At 34.4% G+C, this 27,500-nt stretch overlaps 1 protein-coding gene across 2 annotated transcripts; it reads right to left on the bottom strand.

Moving 5' to 3' along the window:
- Positions 1-2,949: 2,949 nt before the first annotated feature.
- ABCE1 (ATP binding cassette subfamily E member 1) lies at positions 2,950-27,478 on the bottom strand. Of its 2 annotated transcripts, XM_016206917.2 has the most exons (18): positions 27,373-27,478; positions 22,156-22,285; positions 21,340-21,425; positions 19,106-19,203; positions 17,999-18,116; positions 17,494-17,631; positions 17,279-17,348; positions 16,963-17,059; positions 15,976-16,065; positions 12,921-13,042; positions 10,753-10,974; positions 9,696-9,755; positions 9,538-9,596; positions 8,066-8,176; positions 7,848-7,990; positions 7,602-7,724; positions 5,952-6,063; positions 2,950-4,351 (listed from the first exon to the last, which is right to left on the bottom strand). In XM_016206917.2, the coding sequence occupies exons 2-18, from the start codon at positions 22,256-22,258 to the stop codon at positions 4,304-4,306; spliced, it is 1,800 nt and encodes a 599-aa protein (XP_016062403.1). In that variant the 5' UTR covers positions 22,259-22,285; positions 27,373-27,478; the 3' UTR covers positions 2,950-4,303. The 2 variants fall into 2 exon arrangements, with proteins under 2 accessions (XP_016062403.1, XP_016062402.1); XM_016206916.2 differs by having other exon boundaries at positions 9,538-9,755.
- Positions 27,479-27,500: the final 22 nt, after the last annotated feature.

Below are 27,500 nucleotides of genomic sequence, written 5' to 3'. Positions count from 1 at the left end.
AAAGTCTTATAAAGATTAAATATATAAATACAAAAAATGAACAGTGGGTTCATAAGGCCTCCTATGCCTTTCAATAGTCTAATGAAACTGAACTGATGTTAATTCCCATAAAAAATTGTGTAGTGAGCTAATTTTTTGACTAATTGCCTTCAGATGGAGTAGAAAACAAAAGTAATGCTATATACCTACTCAGGGAATATACCTGTTAGTGTGTAACTTGTTGCATGCTTTTTTTGTAAGTTACTTTCTAAATCAGGAGTTAGTAAAAACACACAAGCCCTCTAATTTTATAAGGTATGTTCACAAATTGGGCCAAAAATGGAGACTAGAGGCACAGGCAGGAAGCCACACTAAGGCTGTGCTCTAGGAGAAGGGATTATTGGATGACTGGTAGCCTCATGAGCTGAGAACTGTGCATACAGGGGAGACAGAGTTGGGCACAGGCAAGGTTGGGAGCTGGAACAAATTTACATTCAAGCCAGGAGCACCCCAGTAAAAAGAGCAATAATGGTTAATAGAATTTCCTATAAGACAAGCCTCTCCTGGCCTGGCTTAAAACATAATGCTCTACCACATCTGTTTAGGCTTGAGGTCCAGGAATCTGCAAACTAAGATGAAAAGTGGTTCCAAGCTGGAAGTACACTTGGGTCACCTAGAAGAAGCAAACTGAAAACTTTTGGATAGACCTCAGTCAAGGAAGCCAAGGTTATTTTAATTAACGTAAAACCAGTTTGACTTATAGTAGCTTAAACAAATAGGCATTTATTTCCCTTTTGTAAGATACCTGGAGGGAAGTGGCTATTGATTACATGTCAGGACTAGCATCCTTGTGGCATTCTTGGTGTTTGTGTCACTTTATGGGCATAACACATCCACAAGAATAAGTACTAGACACTTAAAAAAAGCCAAAAATGTTTTTATTGGTTTCAGAGAAAGAGGGAAAGGGAGAGACAGAAACATCGATGAGAGAGTCATTGACCTGCTGACTCCTGCATGCCCCCCACTGGGGGCCAAGCCTGCAACCCGGGCATGTGCCCTGATAAAATTGAACTATGACCTGGTTAATAGGTCTACGCTCAACCACTGAGCCACGCCCGCTGGGCTACCAGATATCTTTTTGTTAGGAAAGCAAGAGGGCTTCCAGAAACAGGCCCCTCACCCCCCCCAAGAGACTGCTACTTTCAATTCTGTGGCTAGGACTGGGTGAACATGGCCATGTCTAGCTGTGAGAGAGACTAGGAGTCTACGGAAGAGAACTGTCATAACTGTCTTCGCCCAATTATGAACTACTGTGTGAGACTGCACAGTGCCTACCCTATCAAGTTGGTAAGGAAGGAGGTGCTGGAAGTATGAGGTTGGGAGGGAAAGCCTCACTGAACATGAGCTCACAAACCAAAATTATACAAGGAAACAACCCAAGAGCAAGACATAGCAGACAAAATACACAGCGACGCAAGTGTTAAGTGGGCAGGCTCTAAAATGTTTCAAAAGATTAAGACAGTGGAATAAAACCCTGCCGGGAGTGGCCCTAGGTTGGGCATGACCTAGGATCCAGGAGATCGCAGTTCGATTCCAGGTCAGGGCACATGCCTGGGTTGTGGGCTCGATCCCCAACTGGGGGTGTGCAGGAGGCAGCTGATCAATGACTCATCACTGATGTTTCTCCCACTCCCTTTCTCTCTCTGAAATCAATAAAGATATATTAAAAAAACCCACGACAATGGAATAAAAATTAAATTCCCAAAATACTATCTTGATCATTCTAGCTGCTTTTCTAGCTGGTTTTGCTTTCTTTTCAATCCCTACTCTGAGCATGTAAAAACCTCTTAACTTGAATCTTGAAGGCATGGAAAGTCCACTACAATCTGCCTGTAGCATCCTTTCACTAACCTCAGTGCCTAAGCCGATTTCTGTCTATGATTTGACATGTGTTCTGCTTTACATGGATTATTTTATCATTTTTCATTATAGGTGGTATTTTTCCTGGGAGCTACCTCCTTCAAGGAGCCCTTTCTGACTCTCCAACACAGCTATTTCTCATCTGAACCAATGAGTTCTCATGATACACCAGGCACTGGGTTAAATCTGACATACATGTATCTAAATGTTAACCAAGTAGTTATCCTGTCTCCTACTTTCTGTAAGTAGATTCAATCCTTCAATACAGTAGGCAAACTACATGCTAGACACCAAGCTATACATTGAATTCTAAGCAAGAGAGATACAGGATTGGACTTCAAGGTGCTAAAAACAAGTATTTCTAAACAGTTGATATGTACAAAATTCAAAAGATAATGGGTATATGTGTTTATATGTCACCTTTTCTGTTCTTTAATCAAGTTACTCTTCCCCAAAGCATCAGCTCCTTGAGTATCCTTTTATCCTTTAATATTTTGTGTATTTCCACATGAATGGTATATTCTACAAAACATTGCACCATGCTTTTTTAATTAGAGATTTCTTCCAATCAGGACATATTAAACAGTCTCATGCTTTTTAATAGCTAACATCTGCACTGCTGGTTTATCTGAGTCAGTAATACTGACTTTATAGAAAATCTTTTTTGTTAGCAACTGTAAGACCTTTTCTACTGCTATGTAAAATTTTAAGTAACATCTAAATCCATATTTTAAAAATTTCATCTACATAAAAAATATTACTATATATTCTGTCATAAGCAATAAATAGAACTGTGCTCTTAATATATATTTTCTTTAGACAGAATACAGAATCAGTAAATAAAAATAGCTTTTGGGCTTATTTTATTCAATATATTTGAAATAATCATTCACAAATTTAACCTATCCTTAAAAATAGGTACTACTGCATATTTTAGTATAATCCCATTTATATACAATACAAACCCTTTACATATTCACACTTAGGTAGGTGCACAGAAAGTGTGAAAGAATATACATTAAATGCAAACACTGGTAACCTTTGGGAAGGTAATGTGAAGGGAGATCATAACTTTATTCCATAGATTTCTGTATTTTTGAAATTTTCACAACAAACACATATTTATAGGTTACATTAATTTTTAAAAGGTCTAATGGGGCCCAGTTATATTTTCTGTCCAATTTGCGTATCAATCAAAGCAGCTCTAAAAGTCTGTTCAATAATTTCTAATTTCCCCTCTATTTTGCTTGCCCCATTAATTTATTTAGTAAACTCTTTGTAGCATGTTCCAGTTCACTGCATTATAAGTATAACTGAAAGTGGTTTCACACTGCAGGATCCCAGTGCTCGAACTGAAGAACTTGGACTTGGATTTAGAACTCTTGCTTTACACTATCCAAAACTTAAAAAAAAAAAGTGAAGATTTAATGTTCTCTGTGTCCAAACTTAGAAATGAGTGTATCTGGTACCAAGGGATACTTTGTATTGCTATCTGGGGACTTGTTTGCATTAATGTTGCCTTTAGGTAAAACAGTCCTTGGCTGCCCATCAGAAATCTGGAAATTTGAAAATACATAAATGCTTAGGCTCCAACTCTAAAGATTTTGAGCCTATACTTTCAAGGGAAGCAAGTATTCTTTACAATACTTTTTCCTAAATCATGATCAGTGATTATATAAACGTATGTTTAAAGAAACCATTGCCTTGAGAGTAATTATAGAATATAGAATCTTATGGAATGCTAAAACAGAGTACATCAAAGTAAAGTTAGGGTGTTTCCTTGGTGGGGATTGGGAGTATTGAAATGACTTTTTATAAAAATATTCAAAACCACCAAAAATTATAAACAATGGTTGTTAGTAACAGCCATTTTCTGACAGTGGTGTTTTGTAGATATCTTCCTTTGAAAGTCTAAACACACTGATAATATAGTGCAAAGACTGAAAACAAATAACAAATATAATCCTAATGTTTATTTACCAAAATTCATCAGTGGAGTCTTCAGCTGGCTTTTAAAATGAGGGCAGTTCATTATATTGGTATACTTGGCAAACCATGTAAGTACAGAAACCTTTTTCAAGACTTTTAAAAGGGGGCAAAACTGGTCAGCATTTGGTATATGAATATAATACATGTATTGAAAATCTTCCCACACATCATGAAAATTTGGAGGTAATTAGTATAGCTTGAGATGTGATCATTTTAGAATGTTACGCACAAAAAGGACCTCAACAAGAACAGAAAAGTGGCATTTTTTTGTGTTCAGACTACAATTTACAACACAACTGGCTTATGTTACATTAAGTAAATTATACTTCAGGCTCTAGAGTATGTGGGGCATGACAAAAATCCCAGTAAATGTGTTTCTTTTAATAAATGGCTTATCAATATTTTCAGATTCAGTCTAATCATCCAAGAAAAAGTAGTTTCCACTCTTCTTTTGTTCTACATCCTAAAAAATAAAATAGAGAAGCAACAAAAATCAACACTTTTCCTACATGTAGTGTAGACTTTCACTCAGTGTTAGTGGTGTTTACAACTGTGTACAACCCCCTCTGCACTCACATCTGCTTCTGGATATTCCTGGGTCCACTACTTAAAGGCAAGATTACTACCTCTGCTCCCCAGCTCTACTACAGAAAATGTCCCTTGGTTCACTTCAAGCAAAGCCCCTTTACATAAAATGCCTTACTTACACTCATAAAATGTTGCTATATAAAATATTGTTTCCAGGAAAAGCATTAAATTCCATTTTCATCATGTTAACTTTAAGCTCCTGGTACAATAGGTCCATATTGTCAGATTGAGAACTACCTGTTACACAAAACATACAAAAAATTTCCCCAGTATGTTTACTGACTGTCCAGTAATGATCCATCTACCTATCTGCCTAACTGCTCCGTTAATAGGGTTAAGGTATGCCTGAGATGAGGGGGCAGAAAGAACTGAACCATAAGGTTCTGCAAAAAGAAACAAAAACCCCCCTACAATACAAAGTGTTCATTCAATAAAAAAGAAAAAACCCCAAACAAAACAAATTAAAAAAATATATAAAAGAACAAAAAAGTTAATACATAAGTTCATAATACAGAAGAAATTCTTAGGACAATTAAGCTTTGTATAATAAGTGTTCTAGAATTTAGACCCTCTTTTCTCCTTAATGTTTTCCCAAACTGAAAAAACTCTTCATTTTTAAGTTAGTATTTGTCATTTCATTCTCCTGGCCACTGAGTAACAAGTCATTATAAACAAAATACACTGAAGGCTAAAGGCTACATGACCTGACCTATATGATGACCTCTTCTCTGCCTTCCAAGAACTCATGGTTTAGTTGCAAAACCAGCATAGTACAAAACAAAATGGAGTGAGGGAGTGAATGCTACAGGTATGGTATATATAACATACTTCTAAACGTTCTAAAGTATTAAGTGTCATGGCCAGAGGACCATGAAATGTAAGCAGCACTGCAGGGGATATAAAAACAAATGGTGTTTTAGAGTTCATTCACTTTTTTTTGAGAGACCAAGACACTATTGCCTTCTAAAAACAAACAATATTTCACAGACTACATCAAGTGCAGGGCGCACAATTATTTTAGGTATCACAAAGAAAGAACAACTGCCAATTAAACTGTCAAAATATTTTCCCACTGTTTAGAATTTTATACTCATTGGAGCTTGTTTAGATGCTTAAATTATACATTTTAATTATGTTGCTCTTGTGCATGCACAAAAAGAAAAATACATAAACTGATTAAGGTATTCTTAGAAACCTGTTTCAATGGCGAATTAGTGTAATCTTTCTGAAGGCATTTTAAATGACAACACAGGTGGTATGACAGGGCACAACTCAGAGACGACACGACAGCTCTGTCAGAGTTCAGGCAGCAGCGGCAGTGACATCACAACTGCTGCCTGTAAGACGTAAGCATGCCATCAGGTGTTAACTGTGCGCCTAATACAGACTTTAATGAAGCAGTCTCCCAACTGAAACACGCCTGTCAGTGATTTACACGGAAGTTATCCGTGATTTAAGACAGCCCTTCTACATACCTTAATGGAATTGAGTTTGTTTATTCGTGGCCTGTAGTTGTTTGGGTCTCTTCTGAATGTAATTTCAAGCTGAGATAAAAACTTGTTCATGCCAGCCAAAAGGGTTTGAGGGCTAGAAAAAAATAAGATCAACTGTGATTAAATTTTACTCCCTAAATTTAACTACTTTTTGGGATAAAGAGAATAAAGAATCACTGTTCTTTCTAATTCCCCAATCTTAAGTCACCTGGATAGAAGTATAACCATAGCATATTAAAAACTATGTTCAGAAATATCTTTGTTTGGCTATAATATTTTTGTGGAAAACAAACACAGTTTAACGTGTGTGTGATCTGTAAAAAGAAACATTTAAGTACTGCTTTAGAAAAACAAAAGATCATTAATTAGAATTAGGAAATTACAGAATTTAAAATATGACACTTTTAGGTGAGAAGAGTATTTCACAAAAAAGGTAATATTTATATTAGAAATTAGGCAATGGAGGGAATATGTACAACATAATGGTTTTTAGTGAGAAGAACTTTAAACTTCTATGCTTTTTCATTTCTATCACATTAAATCACATCATACATGCGGAACATTTTAAAGCATTTCATAAATACAAAGAGAGGATCATTATTTGAGTAAATAAGCTTTATGTGGCCTAAGAAATTTCCCTAACTCTCAAATATGTGATTTTTAGTAACTGATGTACAAATTTACAATGAAAATAAAGAAATTCTGGGAAGTTCAGTAAAGTACTTGTATTTCTTGGATAAATTATTAAAATAGCAACTCCATTCCTTTCTAACACCAGAAAGCATTATGTTGGAATCACATGAAATTAATGTTTTTATAGGTAAAAAAAAATTAAAAAATGGCTGAATATAGTAATTTCATATGGTTCAACCTAACACAAGGTTTTAGCACTGAAAGGATAAGAAATCTCTCTCAAACTGATTTGAATGTTAGGCTTCTCTACATTACAAATTCAATCAAACCAGTAAGCAAAAAATGATAGGAAAAAAGGGACAACGGTATAAATCATTACATTTGGTGTTTACTGTCAGTTGGGCAATCATGTAACCTATGTGGATCTTATTTTATCTGTCATATATGACACGGTTTCCAAGGTTACTACAAACCCCAAATCCCACGGTATTTTGGAAATCCAAATAATACAGATAAAAGTTAACATAAATGAAAAGGTGAGGGGCCCAGAATTCTATATACTTATCCCTCTGGGCCAGCTGTTCTGTACTAATAGCCTGAAAACTACTATTCTACTGGGTTCCATTCAGTATTCCATGTGAATAATCTTGGAGGTCATAGAATAATTTCTAGAATTTCTGGCTCTTTCTTTCTCTAAAAAAAAATAGTATGAGTCCCTGGCTGGGTGGCTCAGTTGGTTGGAGCATCATCCCGTACACCAAAAAGGTTGCGGGTTTGATTCCCAGTTGGTGTGAGCATGGGAGGCAACCAATTGATGTTTCTTTCTCTCTCCTTTGCCCTCTTTCTAAAAATCAGTAAAAATATATTCTCTGGTGAGGATTAAAAAAAAAATTTAAATGGTATGAGTAATGTTTATAAACTTACTGGAAAAATTTAAATAACGAGTTTCTGATTGTTAGAAGTTATAATAAGGTTGAATCTTTTAGAAAGTAGTTTTACCTGTTTGCAACTGTGTTCTTAGATGGAACACCATCAAAAACGATGACCCGATCTGCTAGATAGGTGGCCATGATGAAGTCATGTTCCACAACAAAGGCTGTCTTCTTAGCATGGAGTATGAAACTAAAACACACGATTTCAAAATCTTTACAGGTTTATATCTTCAAATATTCAAATGCTATATTAAGCACAGTTGTATGCTAGTACACATAACCAAAAGTAATACTCTTATAAGCAGGTCATTACCGTTTGACAACTCGAGCTGCCATCAATCTTTGCTCAGAATCCAAATATGCAGATGGTTCATCAATTAAATAGACATCAGCAGGTTTGCCCAAACAAAGAGCTAAAGCTACTCGCTGCAGTTCACCACCAGATAATGTCTGCACCTATTTGGAGAAATTCAGCAAAACATTTAGAGACATCCAGTTTAAAATAATAAAATAACAAAAAAATTAGAGTACCTCTTGATCAATGATGTTTTCAATCTGCAGAGGCTTCATTACATCAGTCACAAATTGTGGATGAGTGTAAGCATCTCGTATCTTTTCATGTAGTAGCTGTCGAACACTTCCCTGTTGTTAATGGAAAAATACTGAAAAGTTTATTTCAGTACAGTACTGTAATTATGAACTGTAACAAAGTTAGGTTCCAGAGCCAAAGTATATCAATTTGCCACCAACAGATATCAATATTGTTTATATGCTTATCTGTCATCTACGGCACATTTTTAAATTTTTAAATTAAAAACCCATCATGCCAAAAAAGTAAAACAAACAATCATGAAATTTGAAAGTAGTAAATCATGAGTATTTCAGGGGAGAAGTCATTTGAGAATAGGAATAATTCTCAAGATCGACATGGGTATCAAGTAACCTTACTTAATCAATAAGATAACAAAAACTGATAGGGATTGGTCATACAATGCCCACTTCTTGATATTTCAGGAGAGGTCTGAGTTTGAGAACTTAAAAGGTAAGCTTATAGAAATTATCAATGATAAAATTTTTATTGTAAGCTAAGCCATCTCAAATAGACTTATGTAAGTGTTGAGGTACTGAGTATGGATACTATAGTCAAGAAGTTCATTACAACACCTGCAGAAACTAGAGATTAATTTCATGTTTTTAAGGTTCATCCATATTGTAACATGTATTATTATTTCTTTTTATGACCAAATTTTATGGATATACATGTTTATCCATTCATCAGTTGACAGACATGAGCTGATTTCCACATTTTGGCTATTATGAATAATGCATCTGTGTGCAAATTTTTGTGTTGAGATAGTCTTCCTTTCTCTAGGAGTGGAAATGCTGGTTCACATGTAACTATATTTAATTGTCTGAGGAACTGCCAGGTTGTTTTTCAAAGTGGCTGCACATTTTACATTCCTACAGGCAATGTATGAGGTTCCGTATCTCCACATCTCACCAATACTTATTATTCTTTTTGATTTAAGTCATCCCAGTGAGTGTGAAATGGTTATTACAGTGTGGTTTAGATTTGCATTTCCCTAATGACTAACGATGCTGAGCATCTTTTAATGTGCTTACCGAACATTTGTGTATCTTCTTTGGAAAAATGTCTATTCAAATCTGTTGCCCATTTTTAAACTGAGTTGTAAGAGTTCTTTATATATTCTAAACATGAGTACCTTATTAGATACATGATTTGCAAGTAGTTTATCCCATGGGTGGCCTTTTCACTTTCTTGATGGTGTTATTTGCAGCATAAAACACTTTAGGTTTTTAAAGGTTCATTTTGGGAAAAGATGCCTATCAGGTTTTAAAAGCATTTTCTTAGTAGTGGAAATAAATCAAGGACTATAGTTTTAATACCTTCTTTAGACACTTCTGATAATTTTGATATAGTAAAAGATTAAAGTTATAGGTATATGTATAAACTTTAATAACCAAATAACAGAACAACTCACAGTGGATTTGGGACTGATTTTCTGTGGCTTATAACTGACATTTAGAACTGGTACTTCTCCTGCAAAATAATGCAAATAAATAAGACACTGAAAACTGCCCAAACCTTTAAAGTTTACTAAGCGGAACAGAGTAGAAGGAATCAAGATTACAACAGTACCTCCTTCATCAGGTTTCAGTCTTCCAGCAAGCATTCTGATAAATGTCGTTTTACCAGTACCTGGCAACACAACATACAACAAATTGACCTGAAAGGTGCTTCACATTTAGAGTAAACTACCATGTACTACTGGGTTTTAATGGAGAAATTAGTTTTTAAGATACACATAGACACTACTGAATTCTGAAGATTATGCAGACAAATCCTTAAACTTTCATGATTCACCTCTCAAGTATCATTCAACTGATTAGGAATATAAATTAGCTAAAGCTTATAATGATCATTTAAATAAGTGACAGGCCTATAAAGTATAAGACTTTGGCTACTTTTTAAAAGATTTTAGCTAAAATGTCACTGCACACAATTTATTAAGATAGTATTGTTATGATTGATACACCATCACTGTAAAGTCCATTTACATGAAATATTTGAGTTAATTGCAACCCAGTTCAAAATTCTTCCATTAACTAAAGGCTGATACATTGCAACAATCCTCATAAAAAGTTTTCTTCTACCGTTTTGTAAGCTGTAAGTATACAAATTTTTTTGTTTTTTTTTAAATCATGAAAAATCTGGTATCATGAAAGCAATACCAGATATTTGGTACTTAGATTCATCTCATAATTATATTTATGATGGCAACCTAATATTTAAAAATGCTGGTAATATATCTATTTACAAAGGTAGACTAGTTTGAATTTGAAATAATTTTCAAAAGAAAGAGTGCAAGGAAATTTAAAACTTGATTGCTTCTGAATTACCAATATTCCTTCATTCCTAGTCAGTATCCTGTGCCCATCAATTTATACATAGAAAAACCAGATTTTAAAAAACCCTTATTTTTACTAGTTATGAAACAAAATAAGAAATATGAACTTAACTAAATGACAGATTAAATCATACAATGTCACAAAATGTGAACTACACTGAGAAATGTATGGCTTCAATCCAACTCCCAGACCTATAAGTGAGTCCAAGTTTTTCATGGAGTAGTTAAAACTAAGTTACTAGGTAAACAAAGCAGATGTTCTAATATCACAAAATTAGAAAAACTTACCATTTTCCCCCAACATCACCATGATTTCGGAATCTGTAAACTCTCCAGCTACAATGGCCAGTTCAAACTCGCCCATCTTTTTCCTCATTCCGGGATATTTATACATACACATTTTTTTAACTTCTTCTTCATTAGCTGTCTCAGCTACTTTAAAAACAAGTGACGCATCTCTGAATCTCAAATTTTCTGTTGGAACGTAGCCATCCAAAAAAATGTTTATGCCTGTTGAGAAGTCATTATTAATAGATTAGTAAAGATCAATTAAAGACTAAACTTTTTCTATAGCAAGAAATTATTATTATGTAATAGCTTTCCAACTCCAGGCACTCTTGGGAGCATTGCAAGCATAGACTTTAAATTTCTGTAGGTTTGATGATAACATGCAGTGACAACATGTTGTTTTATGTATCTAATGAAAGTTTAAATAATTCATGCATATATATGTGCCTATGTATACACAAACATACAAAGCACATCCTTTAATTACGATGTGATTTTTAAGATTTTTTTCCTCATCAGGCTTAATGCAAAAGCATATGAAGCCATTTCTACTAGTTTTTATGTCAAAAATTGCAATTTTTCTCTAAAAATGACTAGTAAAAATGGGATATTTTCATAAGTTGACATAAAATGATATAAAATTATTTGGGAAATAAATTTTTTAAATAATTTAAATTACAAGTACTCATTTTCACATGAGCTATAATAATACATTCAAGTTACTATTTACTGCATTTTTTTCCCTACCTATTTTTGCAGGTTTGTAAGAAATTTATAATGAATTTCATTTGACATTTTTGGCTTCATTATACAAAGTTAAACACCATTATCTAAAAGGTTTTAAAAACTGAAAATAAACTAACATACTAAAGGAAAGCAGAAAGATTAAGTGGTTTGTTATTTGAATTGTTTTAACAGATAAGGCGCATTAAAAGCCTTACCAGGAATTATTTCTTCAATGGCATTTATAACTAGAATTATGAAGAGTGATTGCCAGGCATCCACATCATTATCAACAGGACTCTAGAACTGTAACTACTATATGCCATAGAGTAGGTACTCAATAAATACTGGCTAATTGAAACAAATAAGACATAAATGTTTCTGATATCATCTCTTTAAGACTACTAGCTGAGCAATCTCACACATTTTCCCTTAAATTATGCATCTATTTTCTTCAAAGAAGAAGAAGTGATAACAAATCCTTCCCCACATCTTAAACTAAAATATTTATGTACTTTTTATAAATTAAAAAGCTACTGCTGCCTTTTTATGCAAAATGTATAATCCAACACATTTCTTTTTCCAAAAGTGTCTTAAGTACCTCAAAAACTATCACTTATAGATTATGGTATTTTTTCAAGATATGGACTAAGTAGTCCTTTTAGGTGTTCTAAATTCTCAGCTTAAGGCATAAGCCAAAGAGAAGAAATATAAAGTAAAATAAAAGGAAGCAGTGGAAGGAAATGGGAAAAAAATTAAAAGGAAAAGGCATACCAGGTGGAGAGTGCACTGATATTGTTTCAGGAGCCACTTAGTGGTAGGCTAGTTTTTACTTTTGTCTAACTTGCTTAGGTAGGGAAGAGCATGGAAAAGAGAGGCCAGAGAGTCCCTCTTTCCTGAAAGTAGAAGGAATACATAAAAAATATACTTACTAAGCTATTTTACTAGACTTCTTCTAGTCACTTGCTAATCTGTAATATATACTTACTAAACTACCTTATGCTGAACTTTTAGGCAGCCCTAGCTCTACAAACTTAGAATAGATAACATACATTTAAAACAAGATAAGCACTAAATGAATTTTAGGAGTTTCACTATTGGTATTGGCCTGTCATAGATGAAGTTGAAGGTGGTAAATAATACAATGATTCTACAGAAGCTAAAATATAAAAGAAACTTAATATAGCAAATAAATAGTAAAACTGATAGAGCATTTCTACCCACTCCAACAGGAAATTCTCCAAAAAGAAAGGTTTTGTATCACAACTAATGAATATAACCATATATATAATACATATTCTCTTGAGTGATTAAATTCCATGAGACCAGTTTTAGATAAATAATATTAGACTGACATATGTAACTACTTAGTATTGACAATGATACATTTTCTAAGCAGTAGAGCAAAAGGAATAGAGCACTGTGAAAACAGTTTTGCAAGTTACCTTCTCTTACACTAAAAGGCATAGTGACAACACCGTAAGCACTTGGTACGCCATATAAACAGCAGATGAAGTCTGAGAGATAATCTAATACACTTAGATCATGCTCCACCACAATGATATATCTGAAAATTAATACAGATTTAAAATGTAACAGAATATACATGATAAAATTAAAATTATATTTTATTATAATTGCCACATAACATTTTTTTTAACCAGTGTAAATTTCAGGAAAAGAGATATTTTTCAAAAATCAAGTGTAAAGACCATATTAAACAAAAGCCATAAAATATTTCTTTAGGACTCTACCAATGTTCATATTTCAAACTGGTACCCTAAACTAAAAGAAAGAGTTAACATGAAATTGTTTATGGATATAAGAAATGTGTTTTACTAATAAATATATTTTTAAATACACTTTACAAAGCACAAACAATTAATAGATTTAAATCAGATGTAACCTAAACTGTTTGATTATTAGGCTATTCACCTGGCTAGCTGTGGTCAGGGATGCAGAGAGGAGGATGTGACAGAAGCCTTAACCTGATCATTTTCATTGTAGCTGGGAAAGACAAATCTCATTTTCTTCAGGTCGCCTGACAAGTAACATCCTTAGACTTTCTTTTAAGACCTTCTAAAACTTAAGCTACTGTTTTTATTTCATTTATATATAGGGCACACTGAAAAATGGATCTTTATTTCCTGAACAATCCACTTTTCCATTTGTGTGTGTCTCAGGGGTACTCTATCTCCTGAAAGATCTCCTGCCTAAATCCTCACCTGTTGAAGTCCCCCCAATACCATCTCAAATCCTAACTTCTGTAGGGACACCTTTCCTAACAGGCAAATGAATTTTCTTTCCCTCATTCTTGAACCTTCATCACTGATCTAATACTTGGACTTTCTGAGTACCCCTACAACTTGCCCCAAACACCTTAAAGAGAGACTGCAGTCTGCATCTCGATGATCTTTACTCTTGTACTATGTACAAAGTCTTGTAATATGTACCAAACATATTTAATAAAGTTGCTGAATGACAAGATGAGGAATTTGGACTTATGCTAATTGGCAATGGGGAAAATGATAGGTTCTTAAGCAGTATTGTCCAGTAGAACTTTCCCTAATTATGGAAATGTTATCTCTCTATGTTGTCCCATATGGTAGCAAGTAAGTACACGGAATGTGCAACACTTAAAATGTAAATAGTTTGATTAAAGAAATGAATTTTTAACTTCTATTAAAATAAAAATAGCAAAATATGGCTAGAGGCTACAGTATAGTTTTAGAATAAAAGTGACATAAAAAAATATCGTTTCAGGAAGATTAATCTGGCAAGAATAACCACAGACCTTTTAAAAGGAAGCTATCATAGTAATCCGGGTGTCAGGTAGTAAAAGTAGGAATGAAAAAAAAAACATGGGGCAAGTTTAATATAAAGAGGAAATAGTGAGCCAGTATTCATCCTGCCTTGTGTCTCTGTTGGCAATGTTCCATTATCTGGAATAATTCTCTACTTTTTACCAAAAAATCTTCAAGGCCCATATACTGCAGCATAGTATTATCTAGTGGCTTTTAATTTACTTTAAAAAGAAACAACAACAGAACAGATCAAACCTCCTGCTTTCCCTACTTACGGAGCTTATGCAAAAGTTCAAAATGTAAAAAAATTTAGGAGGACCACTCTATTTTCTGAGGGTTTGGGAAGAAACAGAAATCTGTAGCATAATGAGAAATCTATGCTGTGAAAATTTATACCCTAAAATTAATTTTGGTTTACCTGTTGGTTTTTAATCTTACTGAAGGTGTTCTAAGATGACCTCTTAGAGGTCGAATGCTAGAGAAAGAATCTCTTGCATTATTTTTCCTTTCTCTAGTCCATCTTCTTTCTTGTTGTTTATCTAAGGATATGATCTCTCAAATCTTTGCAAAGCACTTAAAGATCAAATGTCTTGACATGTTTTAGAATTTCAGGATGCAGATGTATTTCTTATAACTTTTTATCAATTTATCACTGCAGAGAGATTATTTTATCCCTATACCAAAGAACTTGAACATTTGTGCAATTGTCTAACTCAACCATTTTCTTCACTTTGTTAATATAATTTTTTACATGTTATCCTATTACAAGTAAGGTTACTGTCCTCTGATAATATAGGACTGCAGTGATTTGTCTCAGTATTTACAAACTGAGATACATGTCATCTGATTATAAATCACTATCCTCTTCATTCACCTTTTTATTATGGTTAGGCTATTACTTGATATTTTTAAAAAAAATTATGTGTGAAGGTAAGTTATCTATGACTTACATTTCAGTATAAAAAAGGTGTATAAAAATATTTTATAAAAAGGAGCTAGGGTTTAGAACTATTGATTTGACTATTTGTGCATTTTCTTTACCAGACTCTGAAATCCTTGACCACTGGGACTACATCTTATATTCTTGCATTCCCCAAAGAGCCTATCATAATGTCCAGGCCAATGTACAAGGTAAAAATTACAGCTACTATTGGCCCAACTAAGATTGTTTTTTTATCCCTAATATTCTAAAGAGTCTACCTTGAAGATTACTATGAGGCTCAAACGAGATAATGGATTTAAAAACTCTGCAAACTGCAAAAGCACCCCATAACTACAAGGTGCTGTGATTACTTAACAGAGGTTGAGAGTTCTCTTAGGTTTGGTAAAACATCGAACAACTGGAATTATTCTGATTCTTATGTTCTAAATTTTGTGTGTGTCTGAGTGACATATCCATTTGAGGATCTGGTAAGAACTAAGGTTCTGCTTCCCAGAAACCCATTCATATGTACCAGAATTTGCAGGCATTTCAGAGTATTTGTAGTTCTCTGGAAACAGGCATAGTAGTAAATGAATCTTGCGTTAAGAACCTATGTTCTAAATAGAGGAAGGTAAATTCAAGTGGTAGCTCCAAATAACCAAGACAGAAAACATACACACGTATATGATATTGATGGCCCTAGTGTTTAATCTTTAGAAATCTGTAAAACTCCCCAAACGAAATAACATAGGCATATGGCAAGTCTGTACCTACCTATCTGGATTTATGAGAGATCGGATGGTAATCGCGGCCTTTAAACGCTGCTTGACATCTAGGTAACTAGAAGGTTCATCAAACATGAAACTATGAAAAAAAAAAAAGCAAACATAATTTGAAAGACAAGCATGACATAATTCTATCTTACATGTTATTTTAAAGCACTGTAATAGAGTTTATATTTGAACAACAAAAATCCCCTTTTCCTAAAGAGGAGTCTACCCTGTAATGGTAAAAACTCCTGTATCTTGTTCAGAAGTAGAAATGAAATTACGAAAAGCTGGACTGCATATTGAATATGGGGAGACAATCCCAGATTAGGCTACCTTACAAATTGTTACCTGCTTATGAAAGACATTCTGATATAGTCCAAAGTAATCCAGAGAGCTTTTCTCTTAAATAGCTAGTTAGCTGAATTAAAGCAAACAGTTTCTGGAATGGAGGGCAATGCATGGACTTACTTTGTGGAGAAGAGCTAGCCTACTTTAGATGCCAGAGCAGAAACATGGAAGAAGATGGGAGCAATAATTATCTGGGAGAAAAGGGGCCCTGGAAGGCAGGAAGCTTTTGCCCTTTTCACTCTCACATGGCATGCCATCCTGATTCAGAGCAACCTGAAAGACCTCACGTTCTACTTGAGGTATTTAAAAAACTTGCTGGCTTTGTTGGGGAGCTTAAGCCTTAAAAAACCTTAAACTTTCTTATGCACAAAGAGAGTTTAAATAATAAACAACCTACTTCACATTAAAAAGATGTGGACCCCATCAGTTGTAAAGTACTTATCTAAATAAATGCTTCTCCCCCTGCAGGAAGAATGGGGAGAAGGGGCAGGGGATGCGCAACTGCTTCAACTTCTTAACTCAAAATGAGAATCTTAGATACTACTTGTATTAATTTCTCTCAAAACCACAACTTCATTAGCAGTGTAACAAATAAAGCTCTAAAGTAAGGATTGAGATCTATAAAAGGTGTAAGGTAACCTACATATCAGCTTTCTGTATGCAAACGACAGCACAAGCAAATCTCTGCAACTCTCCTCCTGAAAGATCTTCCACATTTCGTTCTTTTAGATGGGTTAGATCTACAAAGAACATAGATGCACTGTGTTTAATGTTATAAGTTTATTTCACCTCTGCTAAGCAAAATAAATATTGTAGGTCATTCTGGGTTTGAATATTTCAGTTGAAAATTGTGCAACATAAAAAGATGACAACTACCAGAGATTTTCCCATATATTTCAGTAATGCATATAAAGACTTATATTTTATGATTTAAGTTTAGGGCCTATTAAAATACTTACCAAGCTGCTGACATACAATTGCTTGTGTCTTTGTTTCATCCTTTCGGTCCAAAATAGACCCCACTGTCCCCTGTCATAATGTAACAAAAATAGTTATTACTGTTTTCCTCCAATATTAAAATTAAATTCAATATTAAAATTCCTTTAATGTTTCCTTTAATTTGATATACTTTTTATACCTCCGTTGATATCTGTAAAACATAAATTCAACTGACCTTTGCAGCCTTGGGAATCTGGTCTACATATTGAGGTTTGATAATAGCTTTTAGGTCATCTTCTAGAATCTTGGTAAAGTAATTTTGCAATTCAGATCCACGGAAGTAAGTCAAAATTTCTTGCCAATCAGGTGGATCCTAGAAATATACATATAATGACCTGATTTTAATAATACAATTGCAAAGAGGATGACTGTTATATAAAATACAACATGTGGCCAAATGGAATACTTTTGGCTTCTAACTTAATTTTAAGATTGAGGATTTAATTTCATATCAAGGCATACCAACTCATAACAGTTTAACGAAGCTCAGAATAATCACTTAAGTAGCATCAACAGATTTTAATTAAAAATGAAGGCGCTTCACCTATATATAGTTTCTCAGCATTAATTCCACAAATAATAATGAAAATAACTTTTAAAAAAGTCACACATACACTCTCCTTCAAAGTCTCACAAAACTGACCCCAAGATATTCATGTTTATAAGGTGGTAATACATACATCATACTTTCCAAGGTTTGGTTTTTGCTTTCCTGCTAAAATTTTTAAAGCAGTTGACTTTCCAATACCATTAGTTCCAACTAATCCCAAAACTTCACCTGGACGAGGGATAGGCAACCTGTCAAAAGTATACAATAATAATAAAATTTAGACTTAGGTAGAAAAAGCTACATAATATCAGAATGACATACTTTAATACACTTGCACTCCAAACACACCCATTAAGCTAAAAGATATATGCCAGATATTATTGGCTATTAGAAAAAAAACCCAGCCAAGATTAACTTAAACTGTTAATTGTTAGAAATGCATCTATGACAATATTACTCCAAGTTTTATTTATTCAACTTTTATTCAAAGTCCATTCTAAAGTAATAATTCTTTGCATATAAGGCTCAGTTTTAATGTATAATAAAAATGCTTTGGTAAAAAATATAATAGCAGGTGCAACCTCACACTGTTGAGTTTTTTTGCCTGCCATTTACTTACAAGGAGAGAAGTGCCACATGAACCAGAAATATTCCACTTCATTCTCCCTGCTGCAGGAGGCCCTTTAAAGCTGGCAGGTTGAGAAATACCTTTTTATTAGTTAAACCTAGACTTCCAGATTCAAATATTAGTGTTCAGCAGATTAAAAACCTCAAAGGACTCTGGTAATTTAACAATGTATGTACAAGTTCAGAGTAATATTCTCTGTAGATCATGAGATTAATAGATAAATAAAATCAAGGACAAGTTTCCTTAAAAGTCATTTTGGGAACTTAGGTATTATTAACAATAGTGATTCTCAAGCCCAGTTATATATTAGAATCATCTGGGAGCTTTTACAACTTACTGAGGTCCAGACTTTTCATCCTGAGATAGGATGTAATTCAACTGGGCTGACACCTGGGCATTAGTAGTTTTAAAAAAGATCGCCAGGTAATTATAATGTTAGCCAGAATAAAAGGCTGAAATGTACAATATGATTCTGCATGTGTTACAATACTGTACTTCTCTTTAGTGCATGGATAATACAATTTCCCCCCAGTTTTGCATTTCTCTGAAAATTCCAAATGTATTTTACTTTTGACTGAAGTAAAGAGGAATGTTGACTTGAAAATATACCTGTGAAGTTTGAAGGCATTGGCACAATATCGATGTGTTGTTTCTTTTTCCAAGTTGCTTGGTAAATTGACAATTGATAAGGCGCCAAAGGGGCATTTCTGTTATTTAAAGTAAAGAATTAATTTTTTGTTAATTTTTAAATGTATACACATGACTAAAATGGAGAGATTAATTTTTTATAAGCAATATTCTGAATGTGGAATTGTATAAAGATGTAAAATATTTTTTATTTCCTTTTCTTATTTACTTAAAAATTAAGTTTCTCAAAGGCAAGAATTGTACCAACTAATTTTGCATTACCCTTTAGTCACTGCCATAATCTTAGACATTTAATACTTATTGAAAAACTTTATAGAACTTGGAGGTTCTGTATTTTTTTACATTATTAGATAAGAGAAGGCTAAGAGGCAAGATAAAACATGGTTACTGACTACTATCCAACTGCATATTCGGCCTATGACAGATTCCTTCCCTCTACTTCCTTTTTCCTGTCTTTGTATGCATCCGTCTCTACCTTGTAAAGTCCTTTAAGGTCGTGGATTGTACCTTATTTGGTCTATTTATGTCCCAACAACAGCTAGCATAACATTTGAACAGGGCATGGATTAATGACTTTTTGCTGTAATTTTTAACCATCCCATATGAAAAAGATGCTTCATATTCCAACTGAGTAAATTCACATTAAAAAAAGGTTTATACATAGAAAAACGTATTTAAACAACAAATGAGTATCAATCAGGTAACTATCTATGGAACAAGAATGGCAAGAACTGGAGGGTCATTTCAGAATGGGAATGTGGCTACAAAAATTTATCAGAAGTATAGATAGCTTAAAAAAGGTACATCCCAAGGAGTATAACCTCACATTTGAGATCTGTTTACCAGAACTGTTCAGTGAGCTCACAGACTAATTCAAAAGTCTCTGTATATAAAGATTTCAGTGAATTCCTATTTTATGTTACAAGAACATAGATAGTTAAAAAATAACATTTTTTTTTCTAACAAAGTAATTACTACCCTCTAAGCAAAACTATTAGTTCTTTACATGATATTTTTCTGCCAATCAGGTTAACTCATTTATAGAATGCTTTTTATTACATCAATGTACATAAAATGCTTATAGGCTGCAAGTAATTTATACTTCTCTAAATCTACAAGGAGAAAGATAGCCACACTGTTCATATATGAGGTGCATTAGAAGTGCCTTAGTTTTCAGGGGGTATATACTAACCCCACCTCCAAAGAGACTCATTACATTAGTATCTTTTCAACCACTGAAGTGCGTACCCCAAATTTTGGAACCTCATGTTTCTACAGCAGTGAAAATAAAAAATAAAGGTCTTTCTTCATAGAATTAAAAATATATTGTTCAAAATCAGATTTCCAGCACCCAGAACATTGGTATGTAAGAGACTTGCAAATATCTGCTGGAAGAAATGTTTCCTGCATATATTTTCCAAATAAGGGAAAATGCTTTCAGGTACAAAAATCTTTCCTGATACTTAACTAAGGATTCAGAAACCAATGCAAAGTACGCATAAGCCTTATTGGAATGAGTAACAGGGTGGTATCCATACTCTAGTAAAAGTCCTTTCTAAAATATACTATTTATGAATAAAAATACCTAAATTAAGAACTTCATGAACTGGCTCCTCATGAAATATCTTTCATGAATTTAAGTTGGAAATTCATCATTCTAAGTCAAAAGCCCTAATCAAACTATTCAATGCAACAAAAACTAATTGGGGTATTTTGAAAAATTACACTATTGAAATAAATTCAACAATAGAAAAATGTACAATACAGCAGAAAAACCACTTAAAGATTAGGTTAAATTGAATAATTTTGGCTATGTGCACTTCTATTTAAAAGGTGTAAATTTAAAATTAAATACAGACTTGAAAAAAAAGTAATATAACTCATATTTTTTGTATTCATATTTATAAAAAGTTCTGATGAAAACACTGCTGGAGAATGTTATAAAATGGTGAAAAAACATTAATTTTGGTTGGAAATGGCTTTATAAAATTGAGTATGGTGAGGATAACTTTTAAATAAAAATCTGGCTTAGTTAAAAAGCAGCAATATTAGGTTATTGATATAAGTACTAAATTTATATACTTCACTCATTGTTTTATATTTTGCCTCTTTAAAAACAATTATAATGTATTCAGAATGTTCAGATTTCATTTTCAGGTTACAAACTTGATCTGGTAAATAAAAATACCACTTACCTTAATACAAATCCCACAACCAATACAAAGAGTTTCAGAAATCCATGCTATTTTGCTCTGGGGTGTAACCTCAATGCATAATTTTCCTGGCAAAAGAAAAGATACTCTTAGGAGGCAAGAGGATGATGACTCTAAAATGTTTGTTTTGTTTAATTTACTACTGGGGAAGAAAATATGCTAGTAAAATTGTGGCTAATCCTAAAAGTTTTATTTTTAGGCTGACTGACCTAAATATTTAATTCACAAAATATGCTTTGGAAATGGTAATGCATACCAGAGAAAAGAATGGAATATGTTAGTTAGATCAGTGAAGTTCTAAACAGGTAAGTAGTCACCTAATATACAGACAAAATTAAACTTAGCATACAAACAGGGATATTAACAATGGAATTTTTGAACAGTGTGGTAGACTATAATAGATGACATCTAAAGTCTCTTTTAAGATTCAAAAAGCTTAGTACATTTAATGTTACAATTACTTTAATATAGTTCTAAAGAGTACCAACAATTCATCAATTCTGAATTACTATAAATTTACTTAGTCTTGAAAATACAGCAAAACCTCATGAACAGTCATTCTTATTAAGCTCTTTAAAGTGAGATTATCAAATATAAACATAATGGCAGTCCTTTCTCTATTATAATTAAGGATTTTGTAGAACAGTAAGAATCTCAGTCACTTGAACTCTTGATTTTATATTCAATAAACTTTAAAAAATATTAATATTAATACATTATCTTATAATTAGAACTATGAAGCCAATTTAATCCTTTTAAAATCTCTTATCCTCAAGTGATCCACACTGAAGAGCTTACCCATTCGAACCACAGGGCAACTCTTTTTACACTCTTGTCGACACTTCTTAGGTTTACATTTGTCGTGGTTGACAATAGAAATTCTTGTTAATTTATCTGCCATAATTCTAGGAAGGAATATCCAGCTCTTCTGTTAAAGAAAAATTAACAAAATTAGGGCATAATCAATGCAATTAATTGAGAAATAAGTCAGGCATAAAAGTTAGATAGATGGACATAAATTATCACTATATTCAGATATGATTATTTGGAACTAGTAAAAAAACTAGTAAAAGTAATACAATAATTTAGTAAGGTTGAGAAAACAAAAAATTTACATATGAACCATTAATCAAAAAATTTATATAAAGAAAAAAGCACCATCTTCAATAGTCACAAAAAAAGAAATGACCTAGTAATCAACAAGACATACAAATGTGAAGCAACTTTTAAAATACGACTGAAAAACATTAAAAGACCCAACAAACAGCATGACATGGTGTCTCAGTTTTTACAACAGAAAATAGTTAACACTAGAGATTTAAGCCTTCTCCTTTACATTTAATCCAATCTCAAGGGGAGGAAAATTTAACCAAACTAATTTAGAGCTCTTATGCAAAAAGAAAAGTAGTAACAGCTTGGAAAACTGAAAAAGAGCACGGGGATGGGGAGACGTATATTTGGCAGATGGGAAAACATGACTCAGTAATTAACACTGATACCAGTGAATAAATACAGGCCAATGCATGAATACAGAATAGAAAGAACTGACATGACAACTAATACATATGATAAAGACGTTACTCCCTCCCTCAAACTAACCATTACTTCATGTCTTATCCATCTGGCTATAATGACACTACCAATGAAAATGGCAATTACTAAGGTTCTGACCATCAAGTTGATAAAGCAGAAAAAGTAAAAACTGCATTTCTCTGGGAATTTGCAATATAGACAAGATAAATTTTACGGTAACGCACTGAAAAGGAAACCAAGTAAAACTAAGTATATATAGACTGTGCTCACTTTTAAAGCTGTTATTAAGTCTTAATATTTAACAGTGCCACCAATTATGTAGCTCAGGTCAAAGTGAACTTAAAATCTCTTACAACACTGGACTTAGTGATAGACTTAAATTGAACTTAATTTTCTTAGAATGGTTATTACAATAAACAAGTCCAAAAAAATGCCTTAATACTCAAGTTTTTCCTAGTATCTAATGAAAGAACCTGAAGCCAAAAGCCTATTTACTGACAGACATTCTGTTGGGTTTTTCTACCATGACTGTGATCCTCATTCCTCTTTTTTTTGTTTAACAGACTGTTTCCCCCTGTAGACCTCTCAAGCGTTTCTCACATACCTCATTATCATTAGGCTTGGAGAGGGATAAAAGATTTTGCTCCTCAGAGCTATTCCCTATTATTATCTCCCCCTTCTCACTAAGAGTCAGCTTTTGCCTCTCAGATCATCCAACTTCTTATGTCATTTACTGACCATCAGATCACTCACTCCCACTCTGAGGATTTCAGACCTTGGCTAACTTTCACCCCCTTTTACAACTCCTGTCACAATTCTTGGTTCAATATGTTCATAGGATCTTCTATACATAGCCTGTCCTCTCAGTTTATTAACCCCTCTCCTCCAATGTTCTTGTCTTTCATCCTACCTCAGCCACTCATTCCATTTCAAATCCTTGACCTTGTCATTACCAATTAACTGCAAACCTTCTATAGCCTCCATTACAAATAACTTGTTCACCAACCACCACTCTTATCTTTTCAGTACACCCCTCTCATACACAATCCACTCCTTTGAATTCCCTCATTTCTCAGACCTCCTATCACTATCTCTTGGCTTGACCACATTTCCACTTTTCCTCAACCCTTTGTAGCTTCATTTCCCTCCATACCCAGCTAAAATTCCATTGTTGATCATTTATACCCTTAAGCACAATCCTGGTTCAATGCAACTCTTCACCTGCACACTAACAGCTGAAAATGGGTGAGAAAAAACAAAGCCATGCTGCCCAGTGTCACCTCAAGTGAACCCTTGTGCCAACCAGCAATCACATTATAACGGTTTCCAGAACTAAGTCCATCTGCACACCAAAAGACACCCACATTTGACCCAACAGTTCTTCTCCTATCTTTCACATCACGTATTCTTCCCACTGGCTTATTCCATCAGCATTCAAACACTATTATCTGACCTCACTTCCTTCACTGGTTTACATCTTCTTTCTTTTATAACAAGACTACTTGAAAGAGTTGTCTAGTCAGTTGTATCAAATTTCTATTTTCTCTGGAATCCATTCCAAGTTCTAATGAATATCATTCCATCAAAACAGCTTGTCACACCGTTACTCTAACAGCTTCCCAACGGATCTCTTTGCTTCTTTTACCTCCTTCTGTTCCAATCCTTGACAGTTCATTCTCAGTACAGGAGCCAGAATGACCCTCTTAATGTACCAATTCATGTCACTCCTCTAACTTGAAATCCTGTAATGGATTCCCTACTCACTGAATAAAAGTCAAAGTCCTTAAAATAACCAACGAGGCACTGATCAGCCTCTGTTAATATTCTGAGCTCATCTTCAACCACTCTAGCTGCTCATTTTGCCCGTCACGTTGGTTCCTTGCTGTTCTTAGAACATGCCAGACATCTTCTTGCTTCATGCTCTTGGCATTTTCTCTTCCCTGTACCTGTAATGCTATTCCCCCTAGTGAGTTACATGGCTCACTCCTTAAAGTCTTTAATCTTTATTTCTCAGTGAGCCTTCCTTCTCTAGCTATACTACCCAAAAGTATACCCAACTGCCTTTCTGTCCCTTATCCCTGTTTTTTCTTAGCTCTTTCTATTATATGACAAGTTTATATGTATTTCACATATATGTATATATGGTATATGTACACATTTATCGTGTGTATGTGTATATATATGTATTTATATATTCTCTCTATATATACACACAGATAATATTTTTCCCTTCCCAAGTAGAATGTACTCCATCATGAAGGGTAGGAATTTTTGTCCAGTTGTTCATCTCAGTGGCTAGACCAGTGTCTAGCACTGAAACTGAAGCATATGAATGAAGAAATAAATTTAAATATAGTAAACAATTTTCCAACAGGTTATAACAACTTCAGAAATCTTTCAAGTTACCAATATTTCACAGTGATGGTTATCCACTAAAGTATATACTGAAAAAAAAGGAGACTATATATTATGTAATACACAAAGTTATATTAATAGGTTCACTTTAACCCTTTAAAAACTGGTTCAGTTTTCATAGAGATTAGAAAAGGAAGAAATTAAATGACTTTTAAATTGCTCCAAAAAACTATCATCCTGGAAATGACGGCTCCCTAAAAACTGAAGGTTCTTTAGTTAGCTATTAAAATAAAACTGGACACCATACAAATTATCCAGTGGATAAGTGCAATGAATTCTCTAGGGGATGAATCTTTTACCATGAAATTGCTTAAATTATATCTGCTAAACTACTAAAATGTTTTTCACACCATTTAAAAAACCGAGTGACTAACGATTTTTATAGAAAAAGAAAACATTCCAGAGATAGTTAAGCTGATTTACTTTTTTTTTTTTTTAATATATCCTTATTGATTTCAGAGAGAGGAAAGGAAAGGAAAAGAGATAGAAACATCAATGATGAGAGAGTCATTGATGGAGCCCACAACTCGGGCATGTGCCCTGACCGGGAATCGAACCCTGATCACCTGGATCCTAGGTCAACGCTCAACTGCTGAGCCACGCCCGGCCGGGCTGATATACATTTTAAAAAAAAGTGATAAATTACTTCTGGGAACAAACAATGACCATCACTGTCATTCTTCCAAGCTGGGAGGAACAAGGGAAGTGCGGCATATATGAAAAGCATTTGTAGTCTAAGACCAAAATTACTATAATACCATGTGAAAGCATTTAAAGATCAGTGTTAACAAATGACGCTTAAATATCACACGAAATACTCTAACCTATGATTATTGTAGATTATTAGTCTTGTAAAACGCACACGTTAGGAATGGTACACAACTGATTTCAGAATCTTAAACTGAAGACATTTAGAAGGGACACTAAATTAATATCGCTTTCTCCCACTCCCCCAGCAATGAAATGTTCTTCCTAAAAAAAATTTTTCATAGGGGAAAACAATGTCTTGAACGAAAATAAAAGAAATCCTTTTGGTTCGAATACAGGTGAAGAGCCCTTGGTTAACACTGACAGGTACCTGGTTATAGAATGACTATTCCCAGTGCAGTACATGGGAAAAATGTGCTGAGGACTGAAACACAAATGCCACTGTCATTAATGCCTAGTTAGCAGCCCTGTGGAAGATAAAAGGAAAATAAAACATTGTTTTGACAGTTCTCACTTTTATTGATTTAACCACACACACACAAAAAAACAGGCTTATGCAGTTTGTGGGATGTGGAAGGGCTTTGACCGTAGTGACTACAATGCACGAACCAATAAAGGGAAAATAAAGGCATTTTGAGTCAAGACACCGCCCCTGATCTCAAGGAGTGTAAGACATAATCAAGGGGAAGAGGTAATAGCCACCCCGAAGGGAAAAGTGCCGAATGCTATCAGAGCGCACCAAAAAAGCTCAAAGTGTTCAACTGGGATACTAGCTGCGATCACCCCAGTTACAGCCGGGTACACGTTGTTCTATGAGAAAAGCAGAGCGACGCCTGGCCACCGTTTCTGTCAAGGCTGGGGGAGTGGACGAGGAATATTCAACTTCATGGCGGCAAGATGCCGCGACTCATTACATAGTCACCAAACGGTGGAAGAAAAAGTCACGACTCCCCATAATCAAATACGCACATGTGGAAATACATACATTTGACTGTGCCAGGGGAAGAGTGGGGCAACGGGGGTGCTACAAATTCTGAGGGCGCCTTCTCTAGAAGGTTCAGCTCTAGGGTAGGAGAGGTGGTAAAGGGGGCCTGGAAGCGGCGGAGGTTGGATCATTGAGATGGCATCTAGGTCCCTCCTCGTAGCCTCTGGCGGGGGTGGTGGGCAACAGCGGCCGAGAACCAGATCAGCTGGAGCGGAAGCGCGACGCGCCATGCCCGCGCCGGCTGCCACGCGCCGGGGCTGTCCCCATCGCCGTCACCTGAGGCCTAATCAAAGGTTCTCGGAGAACGTCCCTACAATCTTTAAATCGTGGCAGATCGCAGCTAACGGCCAAACCCCTCCGAACTATGTACGTACCTGGAGAGAACGATCCCTGGCCGAGGGGAGCGCAGAGGCCAAGTCAGCTTCGGCTGTCACTTCTCAGCTAAACAACGTGTTCCTACGGCCTCCGGCCAAAATGGCGGTACCCAGCCGCCGCCTAGCGC

Source organism: Miniopterus natalensis, chromosome 4, assembly GCF_054644295.1.
Source record: "Miniopterus natalensis isolate mMinNat1 chromosome 4, mMinNat1.hap1, whole genome shotgun sequence".
In the NCBI taxonomy this organism is placed as follows: domain Eukaryota; kingdom Metazoa; phylum Chordata; class Mammalia; order Chiroptera; family Miniopteridae; genus Miniopterus; species Miniopterus natalensis.
Note: the sequence above shows the minus strand (reverse complement) of the source record. Positions and strands in the feature narration are given on the sequence as shown.

Bases quoted from the DNA above. Each gene is read 5' to 3' on its own strand.
- ABCE1 (XM_016206916.2), bottom strand. From the start codon at position 22,258: ATGGCAGATAAATTAACAAGAATTTCTATTGTCAACCACGACAAATGT. The intron at 21,426-22,155 runs GTAAGCTCTTCA...TTCTTTTGCCAG, and splicing joins TTGCCCTGTGGTTCGAATGG to GAAAATTATGCATTGAGGTT. The intron at 7,725-7,847 runs GTAATGACCTGC...CGTGTGTTTTAG, and splicing joins GCAGCTCGAGTTGTCAAACG to TTTCATACTCCATGCTAAGA.